We start from the raw sequence: 26243 nt of genomic DNA, 5'->3' as shown, positions 1-26243 counted from the left end.
CATCAGAGATCCATGTCAGTGTTCTTAAGCCATGACGGGTTACGTTAGGCTAAAAGACAAAGGATGGAACTAAGAATCATCTCTGAGCTGGAGAAAAGAAAAAGGCAGAAACAACCTTTCTAACGCCCCTATCTAAAATATGGCATAAATTCACACATACTCATACTCCACCCAAAGGAACGGAACTCAGCTTCCACCAGTATTGGCACAGCGGGTCTTCTCAGGCTTGGCACCTGCCCGGTTCCTCGTGGGTGGCAAAATACTGCATTCACTATTCAGAGTCGTATTTTCTTGACAGACTTTTGGTCGCATTTAGCAAAGGGCACAGGCAGCATTACACAAAGGGCACAATAGCATTACATTTTTGTTTTCTATTAGAGCTAGCCAACACAGAATCGGCCTGGCTGTCCTTCAGCTCCCAATCTGTTTGCCTGGCAGCTAAATCCTAGATCTATGTTTTCTTCTCATTAAAATGTCCCTGTTTTTCCTCACTAGTATCTAGAGCAATATGTAGAGCTGTGTATCGATGTCTGAAAAATGTTATAATCCAATGAGAAGGGGATTGGGGAAGGCAGGGATTACTGCTATGATGCAATTTACCACACAGCCTTAGGAAGCAAATATAAATGGCACGTTCCATATTTCTTGATTTAATATATGTATTCTTCACCAAGATGATACTGCCTTTCCTTGCAGTTCATTTCATAAACACTTTTAATTAGAGATTCCATCATTCCAGCTGCTGCTGTTATTTCTGCTAATGTCCTGGCAGAAGGAAAACTGTGTGTTAAAGCAGCAAATGCCATTACCAATGAAGCAAACCAGTCATAAAAACTAGCAAGTACATTACTCTCAGAATAAACAAAGAGGAATCAGCATCCTGCATAACAAGCTTGTAGCCTACAGAGAACTCCAGCAAGCTTACTTTCTCTGTTCTTTTTCCAGCAACCAATTTTTAAAGACAGATGAGAGATTCATGCAGTTTTTTGGTACATATCCCTCAGTTAGCACATGATGAAGTCCACTCCGGCAACACTCAGATAGCTGTTAAATCAGTTTTGTCCATTACTATGTCATTTTTTAGTACAAATTTGGTCAGGATTGCACAGACAGCAAAACCAGGCACACCTGTCTCTTGGAGGAGTCACGATCCCTGCTCATACCTACTGACTCCTCCTTGCTGACACTGCCTGCATCAAGCTATCAAGATGGAGGTTCAGGATTGAATAAACACTTCCCAAAGGAAATAGCCATTTCCATTATTTCATCCCTCACTCTAGGTATCTCTATATATCTCTCCAGTAGATAATACTCTACTCAGTAAATCTGTATCAGCAGTAGTACACCTTTGTCTAGTGCTTGTGCCTGCAGTAGGCATGGTCCTGGTGGAACTGGAGCAGCCTACGCTTACTCCAAGTCCACATACCACTCTTGACCTGTCTGTACCTGACATCGTATTCTCCATGAGATGCTCTCTAGTACCCCTGGTTACTACAGGTTCTAGGCTGGTAGGATCAGAAATCACAATCTGGAAGTGACTGTATCCAAGTAATCTGGGAAGAAGATACTGAGTGTGTCAGTCCTCAAGGGTCTGTAGATCCTTAATCCAGTATATGGCTGCCATAGCTATCTTCTCTAATCCTAAGGGCAAAGCTGAATCATGCTACAGAAGTGGGAAGACCACCAGAGTAGGAAGAACTGAAGGAGAGGACAGAGTACATTTGAAGATTGCCCCTAAGCTCTCTTTGCTTGAAGGAGCGTAAAACAATCATGGCAATGAGCATTAAAAAACTGATCTGATCACTTATAATCTGGCAGTCTCTGTTCCCCTCACTTCATTGCCAGCTCACTTGGGGTCAAAAAGTTGACATGAGCACCACAGTTCAAGAGTAACCTCTGCTATTTGGATAGTTCTTAGCTCAGGCTAACTGTGGCTGACAGTGCTTCACTCACAGAGAAGCAGTGTGCTTTGGGTCAGCCAAGAACACCCATAGTTCAACTTCCTCCCTCCAATGTGCTACTGCATGAATTGGCCATTACAGCAGAAGTGACTAGGGAGCTCCAAGAAGTGTAGGTTAAGCCTTGACTGACAAACCTCAGTTTCCAAGCCACCTGGGTTGGAAGCATGCTCCCATCAAAAACGTTTCACAATATCTGCCACAAAGCAGCTAAAAGAAGTAATTGAAAAGGAAATCCACAAAAGTTTCTTTTTTCTTAATTGGCTTTGTGGCAGTTAGGTTACTACTGTATGGATTCCAGACATCTCTTTTAAGATAGCTGGCTACCAGGAGCTCTCCTTCCCTCTTCCCCAGATCTCATTCTGACTGCTCTACTTTTGTAGAGCTTTTTGTTCTAGTTTTCCTCAGTATTCCCAAGCAAACAAATAATGGCCTCAGGCAGAGACCACTCCACATTCTTCCTCAGAGAAGCTCTGGCGTGTTCCAGTGTGACATTGCTCTCCCAAACAGAACTTATGGTAGGAGAAGAGCTCTTTCTTAACTCCAGGGTGTTCGTTATTGCCTTTGATTTTCTTCCTGATGCAGGGCCTGCATTGATCCAGATTCATAATAACTCCAAACTACACTATTTAAATTACACCACAAAATTCCATGTGTTCCTAAAAATGACTTTCTGTCCAAATACTCTTGACAGATTCTTACTCTGAATCCAGCTGAGATGATGAAAAGCACTTGGGAAATGCAGCTTCCTTGTGTGCGCTGTCCTGGGGCTCAGGCTTCAGCGCCATCTGAGCAGCAATACTCAGTTGTCAGAATTGTTGAATCCAACAGTTTATTAATGGGACTGAGGTGGAGGACAGGCAGAATCAAAGAAAAGGAAGGCCCTTCTCCTTGTATGTCCTAGTGAAAAAGTGGGATAAAAGTAGTCCAAACAGAAGTGTTGCTTATGGGTAATGTATCAAATAAGCTGTCATGGAGTAAAGAAATGTCCAGGCTTCATATATACTCAAATCATGAAACAGGAGATGAATCCAAGCCTACCTATAAAACAGCACCCTGAACAGAGATTTATTAAAGTATTAGGTTACAGCTTTGCTCCTTCATCCTTCATAAGCTTCTCTACTCAATTTACAGTCAAAGAAATTAATCTTTGTGCTAATAGTTAAGCACCACATAAATCTAAATTTCACTCAGCGTGACAGACTTTTTGCTGAGGTCTTTATAGCCAAGTGGAGAAAAGAGTTAATATTTATCCCATTGCTTATATGTTACCATTGACGCTAAGATAAGTATGGATATAATTTTGTGGGGTGACTTGAATAGGAATCAAGTCACATTGTAAATTTCCTTGTTTCTTTTGGATGACAGCAATAGGACATGAATGCCCTTGTAACAAATATACAAATTATTAACATAGGAATATGAGAAAATCTGCTTTAAAATCAAGATATTCTAAAATGTTAGGTTGGTTCAATAATCTTAACTTAATTATTAATTTATATCCTATATATATCCAAACTAAGAAATAAAACATTTTAGGTATGGAATTCAATCCTGCAATCTTCGATTATGAAAGCAACATGTATTCATGTGAATAAATGTAATCAGTTTGAAAGGACTGCTTGCATAGGCAAGAAATAATTCTTCCAAGTACATATGTTCTGTGAACAAATAAAGAACATAATTGTTAATTACACAATAGGAAGGACAAGGAAGTATATTGTTGTTGTAAGGCTGTAGGCCAAATGGCCTTGTCCACACTAGCATGGCAATAATTACCTTGATCTGTTATGAACTTTCCCTTTAGAAAGAAACTAGCAGTCATTACTTGACTCAGCAGAAAGGATTAAGCCACTGCAGTCAGCAATCAGCTAAAATGTTCTTGTTTCTTTAAAAGTTCACATGCTATTTCAAATTTTTATTTTTGTAGATTCCCATCATTCTCAACTATGTGCAGAAAGAGATCATCAAATGATTATCAAAATTCTCTAGCATAAAAGTGCTCTGTACAAGTCTTGTCAATTTAAAACAGAAAAACAAAGATGAGACAAAACCAATTGCCTCTGCTTATTAGCCTATCCATGCCCCTAAGGATGTGACTAAACATGAAGACTGATGGTCCCCCAGCTTTTAATGTTCAGATCTGCTATGATATTGGCAGAAAGAGCAAAGATACTTCTTGAAGTTTTGGGGGTTTTTTTCCACTCAAAACCCTTTTGTTCCTCAAGAATCTTGTTTTTCACCTCAGACAGTCAAAAAAACTGTCTGCAGTTTTTGCAGTTTTTGCATTGCAGTCATCTTTACAACCACTGGAGTTTCCTATCAGGTCCCAAAGGAAATCATCAGGTAATCATCAGCCAAACTGTAACAAAGCCAGCAGCTTTTTCCTCCAGTTTTATAAGGAAGTCCACCTGAAACTGGGACAGCCAATGCTGGTTACTGAAATAAAACCTAATGCACATCCTTATTTGCAATAATTTTGCCACAGAAAGTGACACAGCTTCCAAATATGAGGCACAGCCCACACATGGCTGCTAGAATGAAGGTCAAATCATGACTTCCCGAAAGAAATATCGCCCGTGATGCCAGTCCTGAATCCTTACTCATATTAAGGTGGACATAGAGGTTTCTCTGAAACTGGCTTTCAGGGACCATAGTTTTCACCTCTATTGGGTGAGAACACTCACAAACTGATATTTCATTTATGAAATATGCATTTTTTACAGACATCCACACTGATTTCCAAAAATCTGTCAGAGACTGGAATGATCCATGTGTTGGCCATGAATCCCCATACTCCAGTCAGACAGTAACACAATAAACATATTAATAGGAGTTTCCTAGTATGTAATTGTGCCTGGAACTATTCACAGAGGGAATGAGAAAAGATTTACCAATCTAAAAATAATATTGTAGCAGAGCTGCTGGCAATTTCCAAGGAAGACAATGGACACAACTGTCTCTTACAAGACTCTGTTTTCTCTGAGTAGGACTCCTCTAAGGGATAGGATTAGTTTGGGGACAATACTTAAAAGTGAAACTCAGACTCATTTCTTGAAGGCAAGGAGAAGATTCGTATTTATTATCAAGCATATTTTTATTATCATATAGGCAAGCATATATTTATTATCATATAGGTTATATACCTTTGGGGTGTGATTCATCTTACTAAGTTTAGCCATCTATATGTTAGGCGGCTAGTCTAAATTCACTGTCTAAGCTCCTTCTATATACACTTCAAAGAGAGAGGTTCTATAGAGAGCAGTCCATAACACCTATTTTAAGATAGGAGGAATCAGCTCTCAGAGAAACTCTCCCTCTTCTTTAACCACAGTGGAAGCTTAAGCAACTAGCTTAAGATAGTTAAGCAACTTCTTTTCAGATGTCAAAGATTAGATAAAATTAATCCTACTTTTGGCAAAAAATACATAGAACCCCCAAGTCAATTTGAGGCAGAACAAAACTGAGGATTGAGTGTAGTATTTTTAACATGTCAGTGTCAGAAATATTAATTCAGATCTAGCTAAGAACTGAAAAAGAAAAGATAATATTCCAAATTCTTGAGGTTAAATGAGGAATCCCCTTACATTCCAGTCAAGATTATATCTTCTATGTAGCTGCTTGAGAACCTCTCAAGCTATCCTACAATACATCATCCTACAGTAATCCAGCTTCTATCCACGCATGGGTTAAGTTTTAGTTGAAGACAAAACCTCAGTAGATATAATTGTCATCTCTTATCTTCAGCCTATTTGCCCAGCAAGAAACCTGACAGCAAATAAGAGCTCTGTCTTCATTTTATAAATCACTGCAGCCCTCCTGCTGGAAGACAAGCAATGGAATGTCTTTTTGCATGACTGAATGTTGAAGCATGTGGGAAAAGGTGTGAATCATTTGTATCCTGAAAGTTCAGATGTGCAGTTACTCACACAGTGCTTTTCTAATGGTTAACAGCATGTGTTGTATCATTTCAGGAACTTGCCATATTGTTTATTTTGGATGGGAGGTTCACTCACATTGTGTTAAAATCACATTAGTTTATTCAAGGTCATGTATTGTTTAGCTACTTTCACTTCCAATTTAATTAACTTTAACAAAAAGAAACACACCCAAAATTATGAACAATTTCCAAGAAAACATTAATCAAATTTTCATAGTGAAAAAAGGATTTGACGAGGGAAAATAAAATACTCCAAACCTGGAAAACTGGAAGAGGAGGAAACAAGCAATAAACAAACATGTTCATTTATATCAAACCATGATCCAGCTGATACTAATGGATATTTTCCTATAAATAACAACAGGAATACTTCTGTGTCAAATATAGACATAGAAATTTAGCAAAACGTAGACTTCACTTCCCCTACCTTTAGCCATCTAGATGTTAAACGCTTAGCCTAAGACAGCAGGTAGGCTCCCTCTAGAGTTGATGGAGAAAGATGATACAGAAGATCTGAATTTGTACCCGTGTCGCGAAAGTAGACTAGATTTGTCTATGCGGATACTTTCTTCTTTTCATTGACAAGCCTTGAAAAATGGCTTAGAATAGATGGCTAGTTTTTACGTGGGAAAGACGAATCTCACCACAAAGTGCAATTGGGTGACTTACTAAGGAATCATCCACAGTTCTGAGTTTCAGGGTCAGGGCTGTTCAGAACTGTAATGGAAACAATGATCATAATCCCTGTGTCTGATATGCACCGTACTGGTTTTATTCAGGCTGAATCTGATTTATTTGTGGCTGCTGTTCAGACTTTATGTCCCTTTTCCAGCCTTCAAAGGATCATATTTCTATTCCATTAGGTTTCATATAAGAATTCTGGTTTTGTCAAATAATTTTATCGTGTAAGGTAAAAATTAACGTAGATGAAACATTACAGCAAGCAAATAGTACACATTTTACAGATAATTTTTTCTTAAAAGGTAAAGAATAAATTAGGCATTCAAAGGAATGAGGATTTTTAAAAGTTAAATTGTCATTTTAGGGAAATAAGATAAAAAATGTTATCTGACTCAGTAAAAACAAAGCCAGGGAAATTTCATTAGACTGATTTCATCTCTCATGGGAAATATAGTATGAACTTAACTTAGAAAACCAGATTTTATATTTCAAGCACTATGAAAGGCTTGAACTAGCCAGTAGATCTGAGGAGCATGTGACACAAACAGGATTATTCTATGATTACTTTGAGAAAATAAATTCCACCAAATCTGAAGGCATTCTCTGCACTGACATCTACGCATTGTTTGAAAAAAAAAACTATTCTTTCATGTAAAACTCCTCAGCACTTTATATTTTTAAAAAAGACTAAACCTTGACCCTCCATTTGTTTAAGATAACTAAAATCCTTGTAAGTGTTAGACATGGGATAAAGAACTGTGGTTTCAGAGATATCATACAATGCACTGTCAGGAAAAGGCGTGGATAGCTTGCATACGAAATTTCCTGAAAACTATGTTTACAAGGAATTTGCTTTGTTGTAAAGCTTCTAAATCCATTCCACTTCTTATTACTTCTATTATTACTTCTGAACTTCTGTTCATTTGGGAATATACATCCTCCCATATTTTTGCTATAGCATAATAAATGGTTTTCACTCAAATGTTATCTGTTCTAGATACATCGTAGAACTTAAGTTGACGTGAAAATTTGCCTTGTCTGTCATAGATGTGAAAATAACATCTATTAATTGTTATAGCATCTGTTTTTATACTGACCTCTGTGACAGGAAATAGACGACAAGTGACCCAATAATGCTGGTGATAAAAAATATAAATAACATCCTTGCTTCCTTGCTATTGTGTTAGATTCTCTGCAGTCCTGGACGATCTGTGTCACAGCACAACTGGTACAGTCCCACTGCAGAAAGACATAGGAGAAAATCTTTGTGTTTATGTTCAACTTACTGGAGAAACAAGCTGTTAGGCTGGATATGAAAATGAACTTTACAAATCTATTTTATCAGTTTATTTTATTAACACTTGATGAACAAATAGTAAGTAAATATTGTTTAAAAATGCAATGTAACTCTTCACATTATGTGACTATTTGACTCAGTAACTAAAAATACCTATTACAGTTACACCTCTAATGAGAGATGTTACACTCCAACAGTGAGTAAAACTACTTCAAATTCAAATTGCTAATTATTTCAAAATTAAAAACAAAGCATAATTTATTTTGGATGGTTATCCTGCTGTTTTAATTCAGGATTCTCTCTTTTTTTCATGACTTTTATAGTATTTTGCTCCCTGTTTCATAGTGAGAAAATTCAACAGAGGAAAAAATAGAAAAATATCATGTATCATGTAACAGCTGTTATTTCAAAATAGTTTCTTTAAAATACTATTAGATGGACTTAAGCATGCAAAATATCTGATTTTTGTTCAGTGTTATACGTGTAAAAAACAGGAAGTCAACATCTGTTTAAAATTTTAAAATATATTCTTATTTTCCAAAACAAGGGCTGGAGAGTCAGAACACCTTTTTTTCATTAGCCATCCAAACTCTTTGGTAACTATCAAAGGATACATTTGCCCAATTGGTTTCCAGATATTGCCACAGAACTCCAGTAAATTGTCCAAAAGTTTCAGTCTTTTATTGTTTCTGATAAAGAGAATTCTTTCACTTTCAAATCTAATTGAAAGCTGATTTAAGACAAAAAAGGTTTAGTATTTTTGCATCAAACTTTTAAATATAAATGAGGTGAATTATTTGTAATCTTAAAATGTTCTGTGAATAACAAAACTAATGAAAACTGGCTTTTGGGGGGGGGGGGGGGGAGTTGTCTCATAAATCTCTTCCCCTACTGCCACAATCTCAACTTCTCCTTCTTTCCTTTTGTCCCCATGTCCTAACACCCTTCCCCAGTCATACACAAACAAGAGACAATAGCGCAGGCGCTAGACTGAACTCATGAGCCTGATAATTAGCTATTTAGTATAAGATATACTGCTTAATTAGATGTCTACAGCCAAACAGAGGCTCTAACATCCTCTTTCAGGGGAACTGGTGGAAGAGATGAGGCTCTAGCTTGCTCCCAGTCCTCTAAATAATGACCAGTATTTCCCAGACTTGTGAGACCATGCTTATCTCTTGGTCCTCTCTCCGCTTCTCCCTCAAAAGGAATCAGCTGAAATTGACTGCTAGGTTCAAAGATTACTGGGGGAAATAACAGATATGCAATCAAACTGATAAACTGACAGAGTAATTGCACAATCTTTGACTCAAGAAGGGAGAATAAAAATAAAGCTAGAAAATCAAAAGCTAAAAAAGGAATAGTTTTGTCATTGTTGGAAAACACTATTTTCTTGACCAAATGGGGTCACCACAGTTATTCAGAATTATTTTCTTACATTTTAGCAGGGCCCTTGTAAGGACAAAGGAATGAAAAGGGGAAAAAATCTCCTTTAACGGACATGACAAAGACTAGGCACTATGACTCTAAGTTCTATATATGCCACTTCCAGGCTAACAACATGGACCAAATAAATAGTTATGAGGAGCTGAAAAGAAAATCTATCTATCTGATGGATTTCCAGAGCTTTCTCCATATTGTGACACCCTTTCCCCCACTTCATTATTCATCCCTTTTTTTTCTTTTTCTCTTTCTATGATAGGGGACCTCACTGCAAAACATAATGTTTGGCCCAATATTCGTGTAAAGTATTCCAGACAATGAACATTGATAGGTATCAGCCATCACAAAGATATGTGAAAACAGTATTTGTTGTAGGCTACCTTAAAACAACTGTATTCTTTTCCCCTTCCTAATTATGGTAATAAATCTTTCTTTGTCATCAACACATGTACAAAAGATTGGTAACTACTATAGATGCACATCAAGTACAGTTTAACTCTGACTCATTTCTCTTTTTGAAAATGCCTACTGGAGTTCTTTCAATAAATAATGCCAGAAGTCATTTCTCTCCTAATTCTTCTCATAATCCTTTGAACAACAAAATCTCCACATTTGACCTATTTGACAGAATAGACCTATTTGACCTATAAAACAGAAAGATTCTCTCCCTAAAAATGAGCACATAAGAAACTTTTGGCAGCTACATCAATTGCGTAGGTGGAAAATTAGTAGTAGCAAAACAGTCCTTGCAATCTTAGCTACCTTCCATACAGTTAGAATACATGTTGACATTCTGTCCCCACTGAAGTCACCAGGAGTTTTGTAATAGAATTTTCTAAATTAAGGATTTCATTCTCAGGCTGGAGAACTCCTTAATTTACATGTCTACAGTGTAGACTTACACATCTTGGCTATCACCAAAGTGCCTTATAGGCAATGAAGAGAAAAAGGGTGCTTCATGTCATGAGTTATCTAATCTGTTTTAGTCTTCTTACAATACGACACCTCTCACCCATTGAGAGAGCCTGGTTCTCTTCACTGATTATAAGGAAAGAAGCCTAAACTGACTAGTTCAGGTAAAGATATTTACGTTCAGTCAGACAAACCTTACTCACAGGACCTAGTTCAGCTGCAGGCAAGGACAGCCAGTACATACTAGGTAGTTCTTTATGAACAAGTGGCATCTACCAGCTTACAGTGTATACCTCTTTAAAGCTGTATTTCCCTTCTTTAGGTAAAATGGTCACAGGTTTTCTCTTACAGCATCATTTTAACTGTCATTCCTAGGTAAAATTTGTCATTCAAAATAACCAATAAAGAAAAAAAGACATACCTTGTCAACAGAATTCTAGTTCACAGGGACTAAGAAAGATCCTTTCTATCAGATTCTGTGACTATGGAAATATTTGGACTCCATTTTTTAAGAACTCATTCTGAGATGCATTAACAGTAAAAAATGTCCACATCTTCTAATCTAGTTCATCAACTCCTTTAATAGTATTCTTTTACATGTGGAACTCTGACAAACATTAATGCAGGTTAGGTTAATTTTACAGTTCTGTGGTTTTCTGGGGGTTTTTTCTTTTTTTTTTACTAGTATCCTAGAGTACTGTTTAGACTGGGGAGTGGAGAGAAAACTGTTTGTTAACAGGAAATTAGGTTGAGTTCACAACAAACACGAGGCTGATGGTGTTACCATTTATAACCTAAATCTTTACCTCCTACCATTTAAGATTATACTGCCTTGTCCTTTCTTTCACAACATTCCTTATGTTTTGAAGATATTAAAAAACTTATCTGTTAAGCCCCTCTCATTTTGCTTCTTGAAATCCCCAAGATCTACTCCAATTCATCCAGCTCACACTTGTAGTCCATAATAGAATGTGTCCTTTCATTACATCTGTAAACCGATTCTGCATCACATGTCCTAAAACCAGTCAAAATGCAGTCATGATTGAACTGAATTTTTAATACTATGAAACATGTCTAGCTAGCTTATGGACTGATGGTAATATTTCCTTGCGAAAAGCTGCATCTTACAAGAACAAGTCTTGTCCTATTTTGCTTCTAAGCACATATTTACATTCATAAACTGGCTGATGCTTGTCTTCCAAAGTCTATGAAGAAGTTGAAAAATAGACCCAAGTCAAGCTTGCCCAATACCTGCTTAGACAAGTGTTTTTGGCAAAGTTCAGAACAAGAATTCTGACAGAGGGACATCGGTGTTCCACAACATAGTATATTTCCAATTCTAACTCTGTTCCTTTTTTTGGTTTCCTAATTTCTCCTACAGCTCTACTGGCTCAAAGGAAGTTGACAATTCTCAGCACTAGTGGAAAAGGCAACAGCTAAACAGTCAGACAGAACTAAAATAAAAGAAATAAAATTTGTCTACTAAACTGCGAAGTAATTATATTTAATCTAACATTATACAAATGTATTTCATATTTTTTTCTGAACAGAACAGTATATTAAACCAGAACTCTGTGTTCTACAGCAGGTCAGACTAAATAGCCATAATAATTCCCTTGGCATTAAAATTGTTCAACCTGAAATAAACTTCTGTCCATCTCACTGAAAATACAATTCCTCCACTGTGATGGATTTTCTTTTGCATTTTGCAGACCTAAAGATTTGGCAAAAGTCAATAAAATACATCTTGAAACATATCCAAGGAATTACTTATTTAACATAACATAACAGCATCCCAGGAGGCCAAAGACGATATGATACAAAAAAAAATCAAATTGATTGAATAAGTTCGATTATTCTAATATTATATTTTATATTGGATTTCGAATGCTTAAACAAAGCACAAAATAAAGCATTTGTCTGAATTTATAAGCTTTTTTTCCCCACCAAAATAGTCGCTAAAAACCAAACAGTACTAACAAGATGTAAACCATAAATGCAGCATAAAGGTAATGCCATTTATCAAGAAGGGTTAAATCAAGTTATGAGCCAGTTTTCCCATATAATGTTATCATTGCAGTACTTACACCACTATATTACTTATATCATTATACTACTTTTTCTAATTTTATCCTAATAAGTGAATGAATTTACTATCAACCTGATCTACAAAGCAACACCTTACTAATTTGCCAATCAAGTTTTGTATGCAAATAAATTATGGAAAAGTCAGTAAAACTAAAATAAGTCACTAAGTTCAGAATGGCCTTAACATTAATTCATAACTTTATCTGTTCATGCATGAACACATACTGATACCTTGCAGAAATTTTCAAATCAGCAGATCAGATTTCATTAATTGTAAGGTTCTTAATTTGCTCAGTCATTTTAGAAAATCTTACTATGTACCTATAGCTAGCTGCCTAAATTTCTTTGATGCAGATGGCAAAAAAAAAAAAAAAATCTCTAATTAAAATTTCTTTCTCTTTCAGTTTGAGAGGATTTAATTTTTTCTGGTTAGAAAGCCAGTGACTTTTCAAGGCCCTATCTTTTCTATAGTTATGCTCTTTCCTATGTAAAAAACACACAATGCTGATTCAGCATCATAATCACTACTGTGAATCTCGTTGCCATAGCTACAGATAAGATGGCTGTCTTACCTTAAATTAGGTATTGTGAGCTACGAGCCACAGCACTGTGGTGATCCTCATGGCCTAAATTCCCCTATTTCTGCACCCCTTTCTCCTGCCACTTAGGAGGGTCTGCATGCTGCTCTGAGTACTACTAGCTGGCTTCATGGTTCAAACATATAGCTAGTTTAAATGTAGCTATAAAACTAACTATGAAATAGTTCAAGTGTGATTACACAAGTTATAGGAATGACTGCAGTACAGACAATGTAATTTAAGCAGCTGTATTGGAAAAGGTGATTTTTATCCTGTGTGATTTGTTTTCATTCAAATTCAGAACACCGCCAGGTTCTCAACCTCCTCCATGAAGTCAGTGAAATCCTTCATGTGGACCAGCTCACCTCCCCATGGCACCACAGGCCTCACTTTCCCGATTGGTACAGTCCACCTAGCAGACTACCTTGAATCTATACACACTATTATCCATGGCATTCAAGGAATGGTAAGCCTGGAAGCTGGGATTTATGCTTTCAGCTCCCTGTCAGACTAATAGTCCAGGAGCCTAGAACCGTGTCTGATGAGGTGCTATGAATCTACAAAACATGGCTGCTAAGGCTTCCTGATGGCTGGCCCCATGGGCTGTGGATGTCAGGTAGGCAAGCTGGTAAGAAACCAGTTTTGGATCATCCCTAGAAAACTATCTCATTTCCATTGAATACTTCAACATCTCAGCAAAGACCTACAAAAATATTTTTCTTCTGGCTTTTTCAACCAGCTTTGCAATAGCCATAATTATTTAGCTGAGAACTGAGGCAATAGCTTCCTACAAGAAATAAAGTTTTGACATCTGTGAGATATGTGTTCCTCCCTGGCTCAGTAAAATACTTTCATAGAGGCCATGAGCCTCTAAATGGGCGAGGAAATGGGAACGAGAACAAACATGATCAAGGGTATAGCCATTCATGTTACCATAGTAAGAGCACTCAAAAAGCACTCATGAAAACAAGCAAAAGCTGTTCTTCTAGCAGTCACAGTTAAACCATGTCCTGGAGACACAAGACCTTATATTAGAGCCTGGAAAGCTTCTAAAAAAGTTGAAGATCTCAAGTAGCAAAATGCCCATCAGGTGCACAGGTATTTGATAATAATGCCAGATTGAGTTAATCAAGAAGCTGCAACCTGTAATAGTTCTGACCACGGTCAAAAAGTCTAATTTGGCTGCAGAGTTTTGGGGGAATGTTCTCCTGAATTGCTCCACAGGGAGTTATGTGAGTTGCTGAGCTAGCTTTAAAGCCTCTGCAAAGGGTGCTGACCTGAACCAAGGTCTTGGCTCTGAGCCCAGCCCAACTGGAGAAACACGATTTCCATAGACAGTAAGCACAAATTAATCCAGGCATAATACTCACATCCACTGACTCACTAATAAGCATAGTGTTATTAATAAAATTAATTCTGCCTCTGGCAGTGACCACAACCCTGTTGTGGTCACTCAAATTTTGGACTCAGCTATACTCTAATCAACCATCTTTGATAAAAAGGACACAATTTCTTTAAAGAGAAAGCTTGTGACATAGTCTGGAGAAACAGATTGATTTGTTCATGCTTGTTACACTAGGAAACATCCTGCAGATGAAAAAAATAGTTTTCTTAGATCTTACAAACATGTATAGAAAATAAGGACTTTTTTGCCTTCCATTTTTGTACAAAAAACAGGTCATTCTGGAGCTATTTCTACCAATGTTGTATTGTGAGTCAACATTACCCTTCAGGGTAATTATACTGCACCCCTTTCCTTAGAATTCCTGATTTATAATAGTGATAACCATCAGTTCTGAAGATTTCCACCTAAGTGATAACTTTCTTCTTGCTCCTTGAGTATTTAGTTAGTTCTGGTCTCTAAAGTCTGTCCTAAGTTCCTGCCAGCTGGAAAAAATATCTGCATCTCCCTTTTTTCAGATAATACTTTTACATGAACAGAAAATGTTTAAAAACAACAAACAAATGGTATAACAATGACACATACATGATTTTTATTAATTTCTAGCTCAGTTGCCAATAAGCTAAAAAGAATAATAGAGCAAGAGCAACCTTGCTGTCCTTCACAGAAGCTGAGTTTTCAGACTAAGAAAAAGCTATTGATCACAAACTCCTATCGTCTTGTCAGAGCAGAACTTCCCCTTTCATTGTGACTCTATATTTTAAACAATTTCTAGGAAGTCCTAAAGTTATATTTGTTACACCCAAAGATCATTTTACAGAAATGGAGAACAGCTGCTTACTTTTATTTTCAGAAGAGTTTGCCACCATTTGATTAAAATATTGTAAGACATCTCTCTATATGTTAAGACTGAGGCTGTGCTTGCCACAAGATCCAGATACGATGGTATTTTTAAAACAGTTCCTAACTGAAATTGAAGTGCTTACATCCAAAATTGTGATCTAAAAATTCTTCTTCACCTCTTGTCTAAATCTGGAGGAACCTACTCTCAATGCTACCCTGTTTGAGTCTGTAAGGTTCTCCAGGCATTTAGCATTTTGGTTTCGTATGGCTAGAATGCTGCTTCCAAAGTAGTTTGAGAACGGTGCTTCAAAAGCACTTTGGTGTCTGGATCAGATCTCCAGACCAGACATTCTTCCCCTCAATTTTCCTACAGAGTCAGACCTTCTAGGCATACTCAGAGCATGCCTAGCACAAACTGACAGGATTGGTCTGCTCACAAAATGCAGTTGCCACCCATTTTTTTAAGGCATGGCCAGAAAGAGAGGCCGTGTCCACCTTCTTTGTAACAGCTTAATGGTTACAGAATTCATCCAGAAATTGGGAGACTTGAATTCACTTCCTTCTCAGCCTGGACACTTTCACAGCCACATCCTGCACCCCAAGGAAAATGTCCCAGTTTGAAATCCTTAGGCAAGATGGCTACATCCTCATTGTAGTGATGAAAGAGTTATCTCTGGTTCCTTCTCCTAGGACTATTCACTCTGTATGATGCTCAGGATACTCTTATATAAGTGAACTAACCTATACTGATTGCATGGATCCAGTCCACAAGAATTCGTGTTTAGTCCCTCCTCCTGGCTGTCTGAAGGCTATTTGAACATGGCCGTAGAGCAGGCAGCATAATAAATTAATTGTCCTGACAGCCTTGTCTCTTGCCACCCTCCTTCTTGAGGGCCTGGCATCCCCTTTTTCATCACATGATCTCACACACACACATCACATATCTAAAAGGCATGATATGCATAAGCAATATGCTGCTCCTTATAGAGGGATCATGGCAAACTCATAATTTGTTGACTCATAATTTGTCACATAGTTGAAAAATAAAAGTGTCATCATTGCAAAAGCTGAAATTTCTGCACTACAGGGATATTCTCCTTGTGTGCAGGTGTTGTTTTCTTTCTTTAACGTATGCCATAAAACACATACTGGCATCATGACCAGGCTCACACTCCTGTAAAAGCAAGATTTTTCTCCTCATTAGGAAGATTAAAGGAAAACCTGAACAGTGCTCCATATTTAAATGTTGCTTTTGCATTAACTGTTACAGAGCAAAATGACAGAAATGAAAGAGGAATGCATGTGTCCATCAGGGAAAAGGGGAGGAGTCAGAGTTTTTAACTATACTGGAGTGGGAAGAAAGAAAAGTGAACAAAGTGAGGGTTTTCAACATGATTATTGCAGTCGCAGCTACCTTTTTTCTGTAAGCAAACAGTAGTAATTATATTATGCCGCCCAGCTGTGAATGAATGTAATGCAATGCAAGATAAAAATCTTAAAGAAGCCATTAGACTAACTACATCATTATTTTGAGAAAATATTGTTATCTATTAGTTAGTCTCCCTTCAAAGATCTCATAAGACAAGGTACCCTCTCAGAAGTAAGAATGATCCCTTTACATAGTTTCATAATTGGAATATATCTGAAAAATAAATAATATTGTGTAACATACCAAAAGTAGCCACTTGAAAGAAAAACTGTAACAATTAAAATGCTGTAATAAAAGGAAACACAGGTGAAGTGCAGAAAGCTCAAGATGATAATAACAACAAATTAATTCTCTGTCTTTAAATTCTGGCCTCATTTCATAAAATTTCATCTGTATATTGAGGCAGAGCTAAAGCACTGATAGGCCAACATTAGCTGATATGTTACCTGCATCTTTATTAAAATTTCTAGTTCAGTCCTCTGGTTTTATACAATCAATCAAGTCTAAATTTGTTTCTCAAATCTCCCCCTGACTTTAAGTTACCAGCTCCGTCCCACTCAGAATGAACGCCAGAGTTCCAGTGGCTTCAGTTTCGCAGAAAAAGTGCTTCAGCACAAAAAAGGCTGAAATAGTTGGGTCAGAGAGATCAGTATGATTTTAACCTCATTCTACTTGAACAGCTAACAAGCTTGTGCTTTCCTAGCTGTATCTGTAGCTTACATTTTGAAGAAACATATTTCATATTAAGGTCTCGTAATACATCAGAAAGGTCAAAAACATACTGTTGTCATCATATATAAATAAGCAAATAAGCAAGCAGAAAGTTAAAACTATGTTGCAAGAGAAAACGGAATCAGGATTTAAATAAAACGTTTTCATTGTAAGAAGCTGACTCAATGGAAATAGAAATAGCACAGGATATGATAAAAAGAGTAGAAGTATCTTCTGTAAGAATCTTAAATGCTATTTCATATAGAAATCCTTCTACATGAAAGTAAAATGACACTCATAAAATAAAGAGGTTGGTGGCAGATTTATAACAATAAGTAACACCATATAAACTCATCTCTTCCAGCTCTAAGTTCATCACACATGCAAATAGGTCAAATGAATAAAAAGTTACACAGAATTTTAGATGATTGTATTTCTGTGATACAGCCAGTTTTAATCATGATAAGCTCTACAAACTCAAGATAAATTTTGAAAAGAAAGTGCCCTGAGAAAATGTGGAAAAGAAAAGCAGTATGACTAAGGATGTGAGATACTTACAATCTATTAAAGAGGAAAATCAGACTATTTTATTTTAGTAAGGATACAGAATGTATATTAATTTGGTCCAGGAACACTCTATGATAGACAAAGAAAGACAAACTAAGAAGACATAAAAGATACTGGCAGAGAATAAATTTAACACAAAACATGAAGGGCATTTTCCATAATGTTTCCTACTAACTTTAATTAAACTAGTACGAGCTGCAAAACAATTTTTTTATGAAGATCCCTTTCTACAGTAAAAAGGTTTTTTGGCACATTTGTACCACTGGTTAATATAGATGGAGCAGGAACATGGGCATTCTCCAAGAATATCAAGTATCAGCTAAAAGCTGAGCTGTAAAACATGAAAAGATTTATGCATGCAGTATTGTTGGAACAATACCAAATCCTGCAAGGTCTTAGTTCTGATACTTCAAGACGGAGCCCTTGAGTATCTCAGACATAATAAAAATAAGACTACAGCCCCACAAGTTCTGCCAAGTGAATTCTAACATGGTACTGGAATCAGATAGGAAAAAATGGAGACTATGAAAATGAACAACATAGTAATCAAGGTGAAGGACATATTGGAGACCATGCATAAGCAACTGTAAGAACAAATTTAAATGTAAATATCACTAATCTACAGCACAATGTAAACCACCAGAGATGATAATACAGGCTTTCAATGACAAAATTTCACTTAGAAAGTGTAGGAACAAGCTCTGTAGGTTTTTCTCAGCAGTACGTAATATACTGTAATAACAACGGTGAACATGGGCATCATGTCTATTACTGTTCCTTTAATGGAAGTAAGTTAAGCATGCTTCTGGCTATTTGAAGTCACAGTCTTCCATTCCTCACTGTGTGCTACAGGTCAGAGATCCTTTTACCTAACAAACAAATCAAAACTATTCAAATCCTCAATACAAACGGAAGAATAGTTTCCATGGAAAATGAGTTCCATGTACACTGTAGTCACCCTATTTAGAAGACTGCCTGCCTTTGAAACTTTTAAAAGCTTTGGTTCCTTTTCTTTCATCTCCTCACCTCTGGAATAAAATGCATTTCTACTGTTTTCTGTAGGAATAATCCCCACTAAAAAGGAAAAGAACTGGGCCTCTCTGAAGTTTTTAAATTTTGTTGTCTTTGCAGGGTTCAAGCCTTCAAAGCACTTAAATTAATCTTTAATTGCAAATATTTCCATAAGATTCCATGGAACTACCTATGTACTTATTATGCATATTCTGAAATACTTTGCTGGAATTGGATTGGAAGGCAGAGTTCAAAAAGGCAAATCATGCTTAATTTATAGCACTGGAAAAAAATCCTTCCTCCTCATTCTGTGTTGTTTTAGAAAGACATAAAAGAATGTGTAAAACTGACATTCTTGAAATTAATTTCGCCTTTTTATTTTATCCATCATTATAGGTAATGATTTTCTGTACTATTACATCTACTGAAACTAACAATATTTGTTGTGCAGACATTGAAATTACCCAATATCTTATTTACTTTTGGGCCTTAGCATATCTCATCTGGAGATGCCTGCTTAATATACACGTATTGATTACTACTAGTGTATAAAATCTTAAATTCAAAGAAGAGTATTTAGCTATATATTTCGAACAGTTGCCTGAATGATGAACCCAAAGCAATAAAGACTGTAAAAAGATGCAGAATGGCTATTCTACAAGCAATGAATAGGAGTTTGCTTTGTCTGAATTAGTTTGGCATTCCAAAATAAGTAATGGTCTGTGATGTATTTTACTTTTTTGAATGTGTTAATGAGAAATGCTAGATCAGTCCAGTGATTCATCTGTTCCAGTGTCTTCCTTTTGACATTACCTGAAAAAAAATGCATATGACATTACCACAAAAAATAAATAAATAAAGTAATAATAATACCAAGAATAAGTGTGAAGAAATTAGGAATAATCATATACCAGGAAAGTTTATTTTTAATGTCAGGAAGTCTTATTTGTTACCGTGATGAGTATACATCATGATACATGTGGAATGAACATTCCCCACCCACGTACCAAATATCACATATAGTTCAAAAATTTTTGAACTGACTAGCTTAGTCCATGGGCTGTGCACTTAGTTAAATATAGGGAAACAAAGGGAATACAAAGATTTGTTATTAAAAAAACAATATGGGAAATTATTGCCCTCTTTGAAATTGAGGTAAAATCAGCAGAACTAACACAATTCACTTGAAAAAAATACAGGTTTTTTCCAAAATCTCTGTTGTCTTTTTGCTTGGATACAGCTTTGGCTTGCTTTAATTTTATGCATAACACTTTTAAATGGAAAAAATGTGTTTAGTCTCTTAATTGGTACTAACACAGCTAAAATCTCCATTCTGCACAACTTACATATGTGCTTAATTTCATCAACTTTGAGTAGTCCCACTGTGGTAATTAAATATGTTTTATAATGTGTAAAGTCAAGCACGTGCATAAATTATTTCTGGATCAGGACCTTTACTCTCAAAACCAGATTTTAAATTGTGCACTGTTTTCTGAAATCTGTATTTCCACAGAGTCTACAAGTAAAAGTGTACCCAGCATATACTCATAAAATGCATAACAGAAGTTGAAAGATGTATTTAGCTATTGTAGTGATGATTAGCAGCTGTAGTTTATTAGCCTCAGAGGAACTGACAAAAAATCCAGGAACTTCCAATTATTCACTACGTTCTTTGCTCCAGTTCAAAGAAAATAGGTGTTTTTTCTAATAGCATCAAGATCCACAAATCCTTAGTAATATTTTGACCTCTCTTTTTCTTGCTTTAGAGATCTTGGGGTTCTCTTGCTTTATAAACAACAAAATGAGTTTTCAGCAGGTCCAGCACAAGAATTCAAGACACTGCTGAAGGAATGTCACCCCACCTGAGCATCACGGTGGTAAGTACAAAAAGAAAAAGTACTGCAAGCTGTTCTTTCACTGGCTGTTTAATGAACCCTGAAAACCGAGGTCTGAACCTGGCTGATTATTACCTTTGCGATTTATTCAGTGATTTATTAGTGAAGCCACTCTGGGGGCAGGGATGCAGGGAAGTATGCCATGCGAATACTGGGCAGAGGAGGGCAAAGGCAGTTGTCTTGCTTTTTGTTAGCGCAGCAAAGCCCAGGGAGCAGCAAAGACTTGGCAAAATCGTCCTCTCTCCTAAGTTACTGCAGCCCCAGAGCCACTGAGAATGGGGAGGGGGTGGCCGGCTTCCTCCTACAGGCAAATGACCGGCCTCAGAGCGCGTTTTTAAGGGGTGATGTAAGAGAAATAAAGCTTGACCAGCCAAACACATCCCCTACCCCAGGGATGTGTTTCTCCTGCTGAGGAGCGAGCGAGAGGTAGCCGTGAGGCAAGCCCGGCTTCCTCCTGCCCTGCCAGGAGGGGGCTGGCTGGCTGGCGGGAGACACCTATTAATTAGTTATGAGCGGGCAGATGGCCCTTTAAGGTCTGCTCAGCGCCCTGCAGGCTGCAGCCGGAGGCTTGGGGGGAGATTTGGCTTTATTTGTACATCTCGGCGCTGGGATCACTCTACGTGGGGGGGGGTGGCTCCAAAGCTCAGAGGTCTTTGGGGCGAGGGGGGCGGGAGGGAAGTTTTGTGTTGGGGGGAGAAGCTAAATTCTTCTTGATGTGAAGAAAAACGTAAAGACTGAATAACAAACAGGAAATGCCTAACTCGGCTGCAAGGCGCACAGGAGGCGCAGAGCGCTGAGCTCCACTCGCAGCGCAGGCACCGCCGGGCGCGCCGGCGGCAGCAGCGCTCCCGCCGCCCCTGCCCTCGGCCCGAGCTCCCGACCCCCGGCCCGCAGGAGCCCAGGCATGGCTGCCTCCTACTGGATGCTGGCAGGTGAGGAAAAACCCCTTTCTCTCTTCCTTGGAACACCCAGGCGCCGAAAGGAGATCCCCGCCTGAAGGGGGGATGAGTGTGTCGGGGGCTGGCACCCGCGAAGGCAGCATCCCCCCCTCGGCATTCCCTCGGTCTCTCCCTGCCCTGGGAATGCCCTGCCCGAGCCAGCAGGAGCTCCTAAGAGACTCCTGGGGTTTGTTTCTCACTGGGGCTTTGATTCCTAAAATAATCTTACAGTCGGGGGGGAGGCTGCGAGACGATGATGAATGGGTGGGAAGAAATACTGTAACTGAACCTTGTTGGGGAAAAGAAGTGCAGCTAGCAACTTTTTTTTTAATTGGGGCAGCTGTTCTGTTTTCCTCCCTTTGGCTTTCAGATGTTCTGAGTGGTAAAAGGGGAAGTGAGGAAGCAGTTAACGGGACCCAACTAACTTCAGAAAGATCTGGAGATCAAACATGTAGTATTTCCTTTTAGGGTTTCATATATTGTTAGGGATTTATTTTCTTTTTTTAGCAAAACAGCAATACAAACACTGCAAGTAACACCCTCCCTAGCTAGTGGTAACGTTTTGGATCTGAAATCAGGGCAATCCAAGAAGTGGGAAAGAGGTTAAGGCAATGCTGAGACTCGTATGCTTCGAAATATTGACACAGCTCCCCAACAGCCCTTGAGCTAGCAACCAGCACACAGGGTGAACCTGAGGCAGTCTGAGCTCCGCTGGTGAGGCAGTACAGAGAAAGAAATCAATTTCATAAGACTCATCAAAATGCAAGCGGCAGCGAGTGGGGAAAAGGCAAGACTAGGTAGGGCTTTTTCCCCCTTTACTTTGTGCTTGTCGTGCAAGAAAGTATAGATACAGGAGCATGTGAAAATCTGAATGTAGTCGTTTGGCTTTTGTACTTAGCCCAGATAAGTAAGATCAAGAATTCTAACTTAACAATGTCATAAAAATAAAGACAAAGAATTTAAGAACTACAGTGGAATCAAAAATAAAATAGAAATTGGTCATGTGCTCCTCTTGCTTAAAGGGGGGGGAAGTAAATTCATTCTGGCATGCATGAACAGTAGTATACAGGAGGTGCATAGAGGTCTGTGTGTTTGTGTATTTATACTGATTTTATGTTCTGCTCAACTTGGTGAGGCCTCTGTTTGGAGTACAGGAAGGCAAATAAAAGATGCTGATTAACTGAAGAGGGTGGACAAAGGAGTGACAAGCTTGATAAAAGTTGAGGATATATGACTGTGAAGAAAGGCTGAAGGAATTAGGTTTATGTAGAAAAGAGAAGTCAAAGGACAAAGAGAACTCAGCATTGTAAATATGCATCTTTACTGAAGTATTCTTACCTGAGAATATTATTCCAAGTCAATACTTGCTTCCTTTAGTGAGAGTACTCATTTGTGATTTTTTTCCTGTATTGCATATGTTGGCTTATAAAGAGACTGATGAATGGTTGCTAATTTGCTATGCAGAAAGTTTAGGGAATATTCAGTAGAACTTTCTCACTCTTCAGGCAATGAATCATTAGAACTGGGGCTACCTAAAAATACTGCCTAATTTCCTTCACTAAAAGTTTTTACGAAGTTGGATAAGCATCTGTAAGGGATTGCTGAGCTTTATTTCATCTCACCTCTGTGTAAGTGTTTGAACTAGGGATCTGCTGAAGTTATCTCCTAGCCCTACATTTCAGTAGACAGGAAGAAAGAAATCAACCCCAAAAAGTTTCATTAGCTTTTAACTCCACTTCCTTCTCTTTACTCAGCCCTCTCCCTCCTGGTGATGATGGTTGTGTTCTTGATACTAATCAAGAGTACTCATCTTTGTCATAGAAAAAGCCAGTTGCCATACAAACAGAACTGTAGGCAGAAAACTGTGCTTCTCTCCAGCCTATGCAGGTCTGGATAGAAACAATGTGGGGAAGGGGTGAAAATGCACAAGTTTTTCTGAGTTTATCTCTGCCCTTTTATATCTTTTATCTTCCTTTGCTCTTGCAAGAATTACTTTCAACATTTTCCAGCACATTTCTCTCTATGTATGAGACACTTTCCCGCTAGTTTTGCTTATACAGGACTAAGGTATCTCTGCATGAATTCTAGTTATAATGGCTTAACAAGGCTTGGGGGGCTCCTATTAAAATTACTTTGTCTTGCCTAAAATGTGTACAAAACCCTTCTTTGTAAAGTAGCTGATCAAGACTATTGGACCACAAAGGTGGTCTAAGACACCTGAAGATGTAGGGCAGTGTCTCACATGTTTTCAAAACAGTGATCTTGCAAAAATAGTATGGCTTTGAAAATCTTGTGTATATATGCTATCAACATTTTATCTCTTCTTGTACTGTGCTTAAGAAAGTCTGAAAAGAGATGCCAAATTGCTGCAAGTATTAGTATCTCAAAAATTCATTTTTAAAAAATGATAAAGGACAAGAACTCCCAGGTTCTGCATCTAGTTTTATTTTTTTACCAATACAGAAACTGAACATGTAATTTTGAACTTCTGTGTTAAAACTGTATGTAAAGTATATGCTTGTTTTGGCACTACTGAAATCAAATGCATATCTCTCCTTGGCCTTATCAAAATTAGCATGAACTTTCAAACTTATGGTTATTTGGTTCTTAAATTTTTGGACAGGTAATTCCTTTCTTCTACTGCTCACTCTTTAACATTCAAATTAGTAACAACAACCAGAAGCTACTTTTTACCAGAGCAGGCAAAGCATCACCATCTCAAAAATGTTTTCCTTTTTAAGGCAATGATAATCTTGCTAACTGTGGATGGCATCACTCAAGCTTAAGGTTGCTACAATATATTTGCAGATCATTTTTTGTAACTGTATAAAATCTCATAGAAAGGGCTATTGAGAAAGGGCTCCAGTGCATCTTAAAATGTCTTTTTCTACAACAAGAGTCAATTTACTATGTTGAGTTTCAACCTTGTTTCAAGTTTGTTTGTTTGTTTGTTTTAATGCAGCAACTGTATTTATCCTTGGCAGCAACTTACGTGCTTGCATGAGTTGAATCTTTATTGTCTAATGGCACTGGATGCCAACTTGAAACCTCTATTTGAAATATGTTGCATCACAAGGAATGTGAAGCTGCATGTAAGAATTAGAAGACCGGAAGCAATGATCAGAGAAAACTTTGTAAATGGATAGTAAAAATATGTATAGACATATAAATATTAATTTGAAAGGTTAATATGCACTACAGCTAACTTTACTTGAGAGAATAGCATGAGGTTTACTTTTGCAATTTTACAATCATAAAGCAAATTCATCATGCAGCATTTACAAAAATAAGTGAAAGGAACTTCTAAAGAAAAGCTGAGGCTACAAAATATTGACCTCTGCCTAAGCCACAAAATATTGACACAAAATAACAAGCATATACAAGCCCAAATTTAACAAAACAATTATGCATGTGCTTACATTATATTCCTTTGGGTGGTCCTGTTTCCTTCTGTAAAACTATTCATGCTAACAGAGTTAAGCACATGTGTTCACAGGAAGAGAGTCTGAGGTCTCATAAATAAATCCTGTTATGTAATATCTGATAAAGTTGTTTTTACATCAGTATGAAGCTTAGAAACACAGAACACACATTACTGGACCTAACCTGTGCTCGGTATCCTGTCCCAATCAGTGACCTGTGCTAGATAACTGAAACTTATATGTACACCACAGTGGGAGATACAGTATAATCTGACCATAGTCTTATATCTCATTCAATCCTTGACCTCAAAGCCATCCCATGCCAGTCCACAGTGTTTTTTCAAAAAAAAATCCAAGAACTTTTTTGTTAAAAATTTTAAATTTGCTTTTCTATTAGCAGACTGAGTATACAGACACTCCAAATTTACCTACTGTATTCCAGTTGCCATTTTATATACATATTTTTGGCATATTAGCTTGTGTACTTTCTGAATTAAATATTTTCAATCTTTCTTCATACAATTTTTCCATTCTCTGTTCATTTTCTTTTCCTCTTTTTAAATCTCCAACATTCTTTCTGAAAAGGGCTGTCCAGTACCATACACTGTGTTTCAGAAGAAACAGCAAGATTGATCTATATAATGGCACTGTAACTTTTTCTTTTAATCCCACTCTCTAGACAATCTCTTTTTTTTTTCTGGTAGGCTGCACATTGAGCTGCATATTGTTATTGTTCAGGTCTCTTTTCTATGCAAATATCAATGAACTAATCTGAATTTAATGATAACTTACAGGTTTTTCAATGAATATTACTTTTGTTAACCTCAGACTTCATTTGGAATGTGCTTAGCTGTCTCTGAAGCTTCTCTCAAAGCTGTCTCCTTCTGATCGAAATAACTTGCAGATTCAGGAAGCTGGTCAAGTTTTCAATCGTTTCAGTATAGGTTCAAGTGTAACTGAAGCAAAGATGTGTAAAATGATATTGTAAGTTTAACCATAAACTTCAGGCTGAAGTTCAGTTATGGTTTAAGTGCAATGCCAAAATAACAGTTCAGGTTCTGATCCAGTCTGGGACTGGTTTTCTTTTCACTCTGTAAATGTTATCAAACTAGCAGCCTCTTTTCCACA

The 26243-nt window shown here is 37.4% G+C and overlaps 1 protein-coding gene across 1 annotated transcript in view; it reads left to right on the top strand.

Moving 5' to 3' along the window:
- Nucleotides 1-21162: 21162 nt before the first annotated feature.
- Nucleotides 21163-26243, top strand: part of LOC112995743 (integrin alpha-1) — a 75038-nt gene continuing 69957 nt past the window's right edge. The window contains exons 1-2 of the mRNA XM_026120911.2: nt 21163-21181; nt 21505-21687. Of these exons, the coding sequence (XP_025976696.1) occupies nt 21660-21687 (28 nt within the window). The 5' untranslated portion in view covers nt 21163-21181; nt 21505-21659. The remainder of the gene's footprint in view (nt 21182-21504; nt 21688-26243) is intronic.

Source organism: Dromaius novaehollandiae, chromosome W (assembly GCF_036370855.1).
Source record: "Dromaius novaehollandiae isolate bDroNov1 chromosome W, bDroNov1.hap1, whole genome shotgun sequence".
NCBI classification, from domain to species: Eukaryota; Metazoa; Chordata; class Aves; order Casuariiformes; family Dromaiidae; genus Dromaius; species Dromaius novaehollandiae.
Note: the sequence above shows the minus strand (reverse complement) of the source record. Positions and strands in the feature narration are given on the sequence as shown.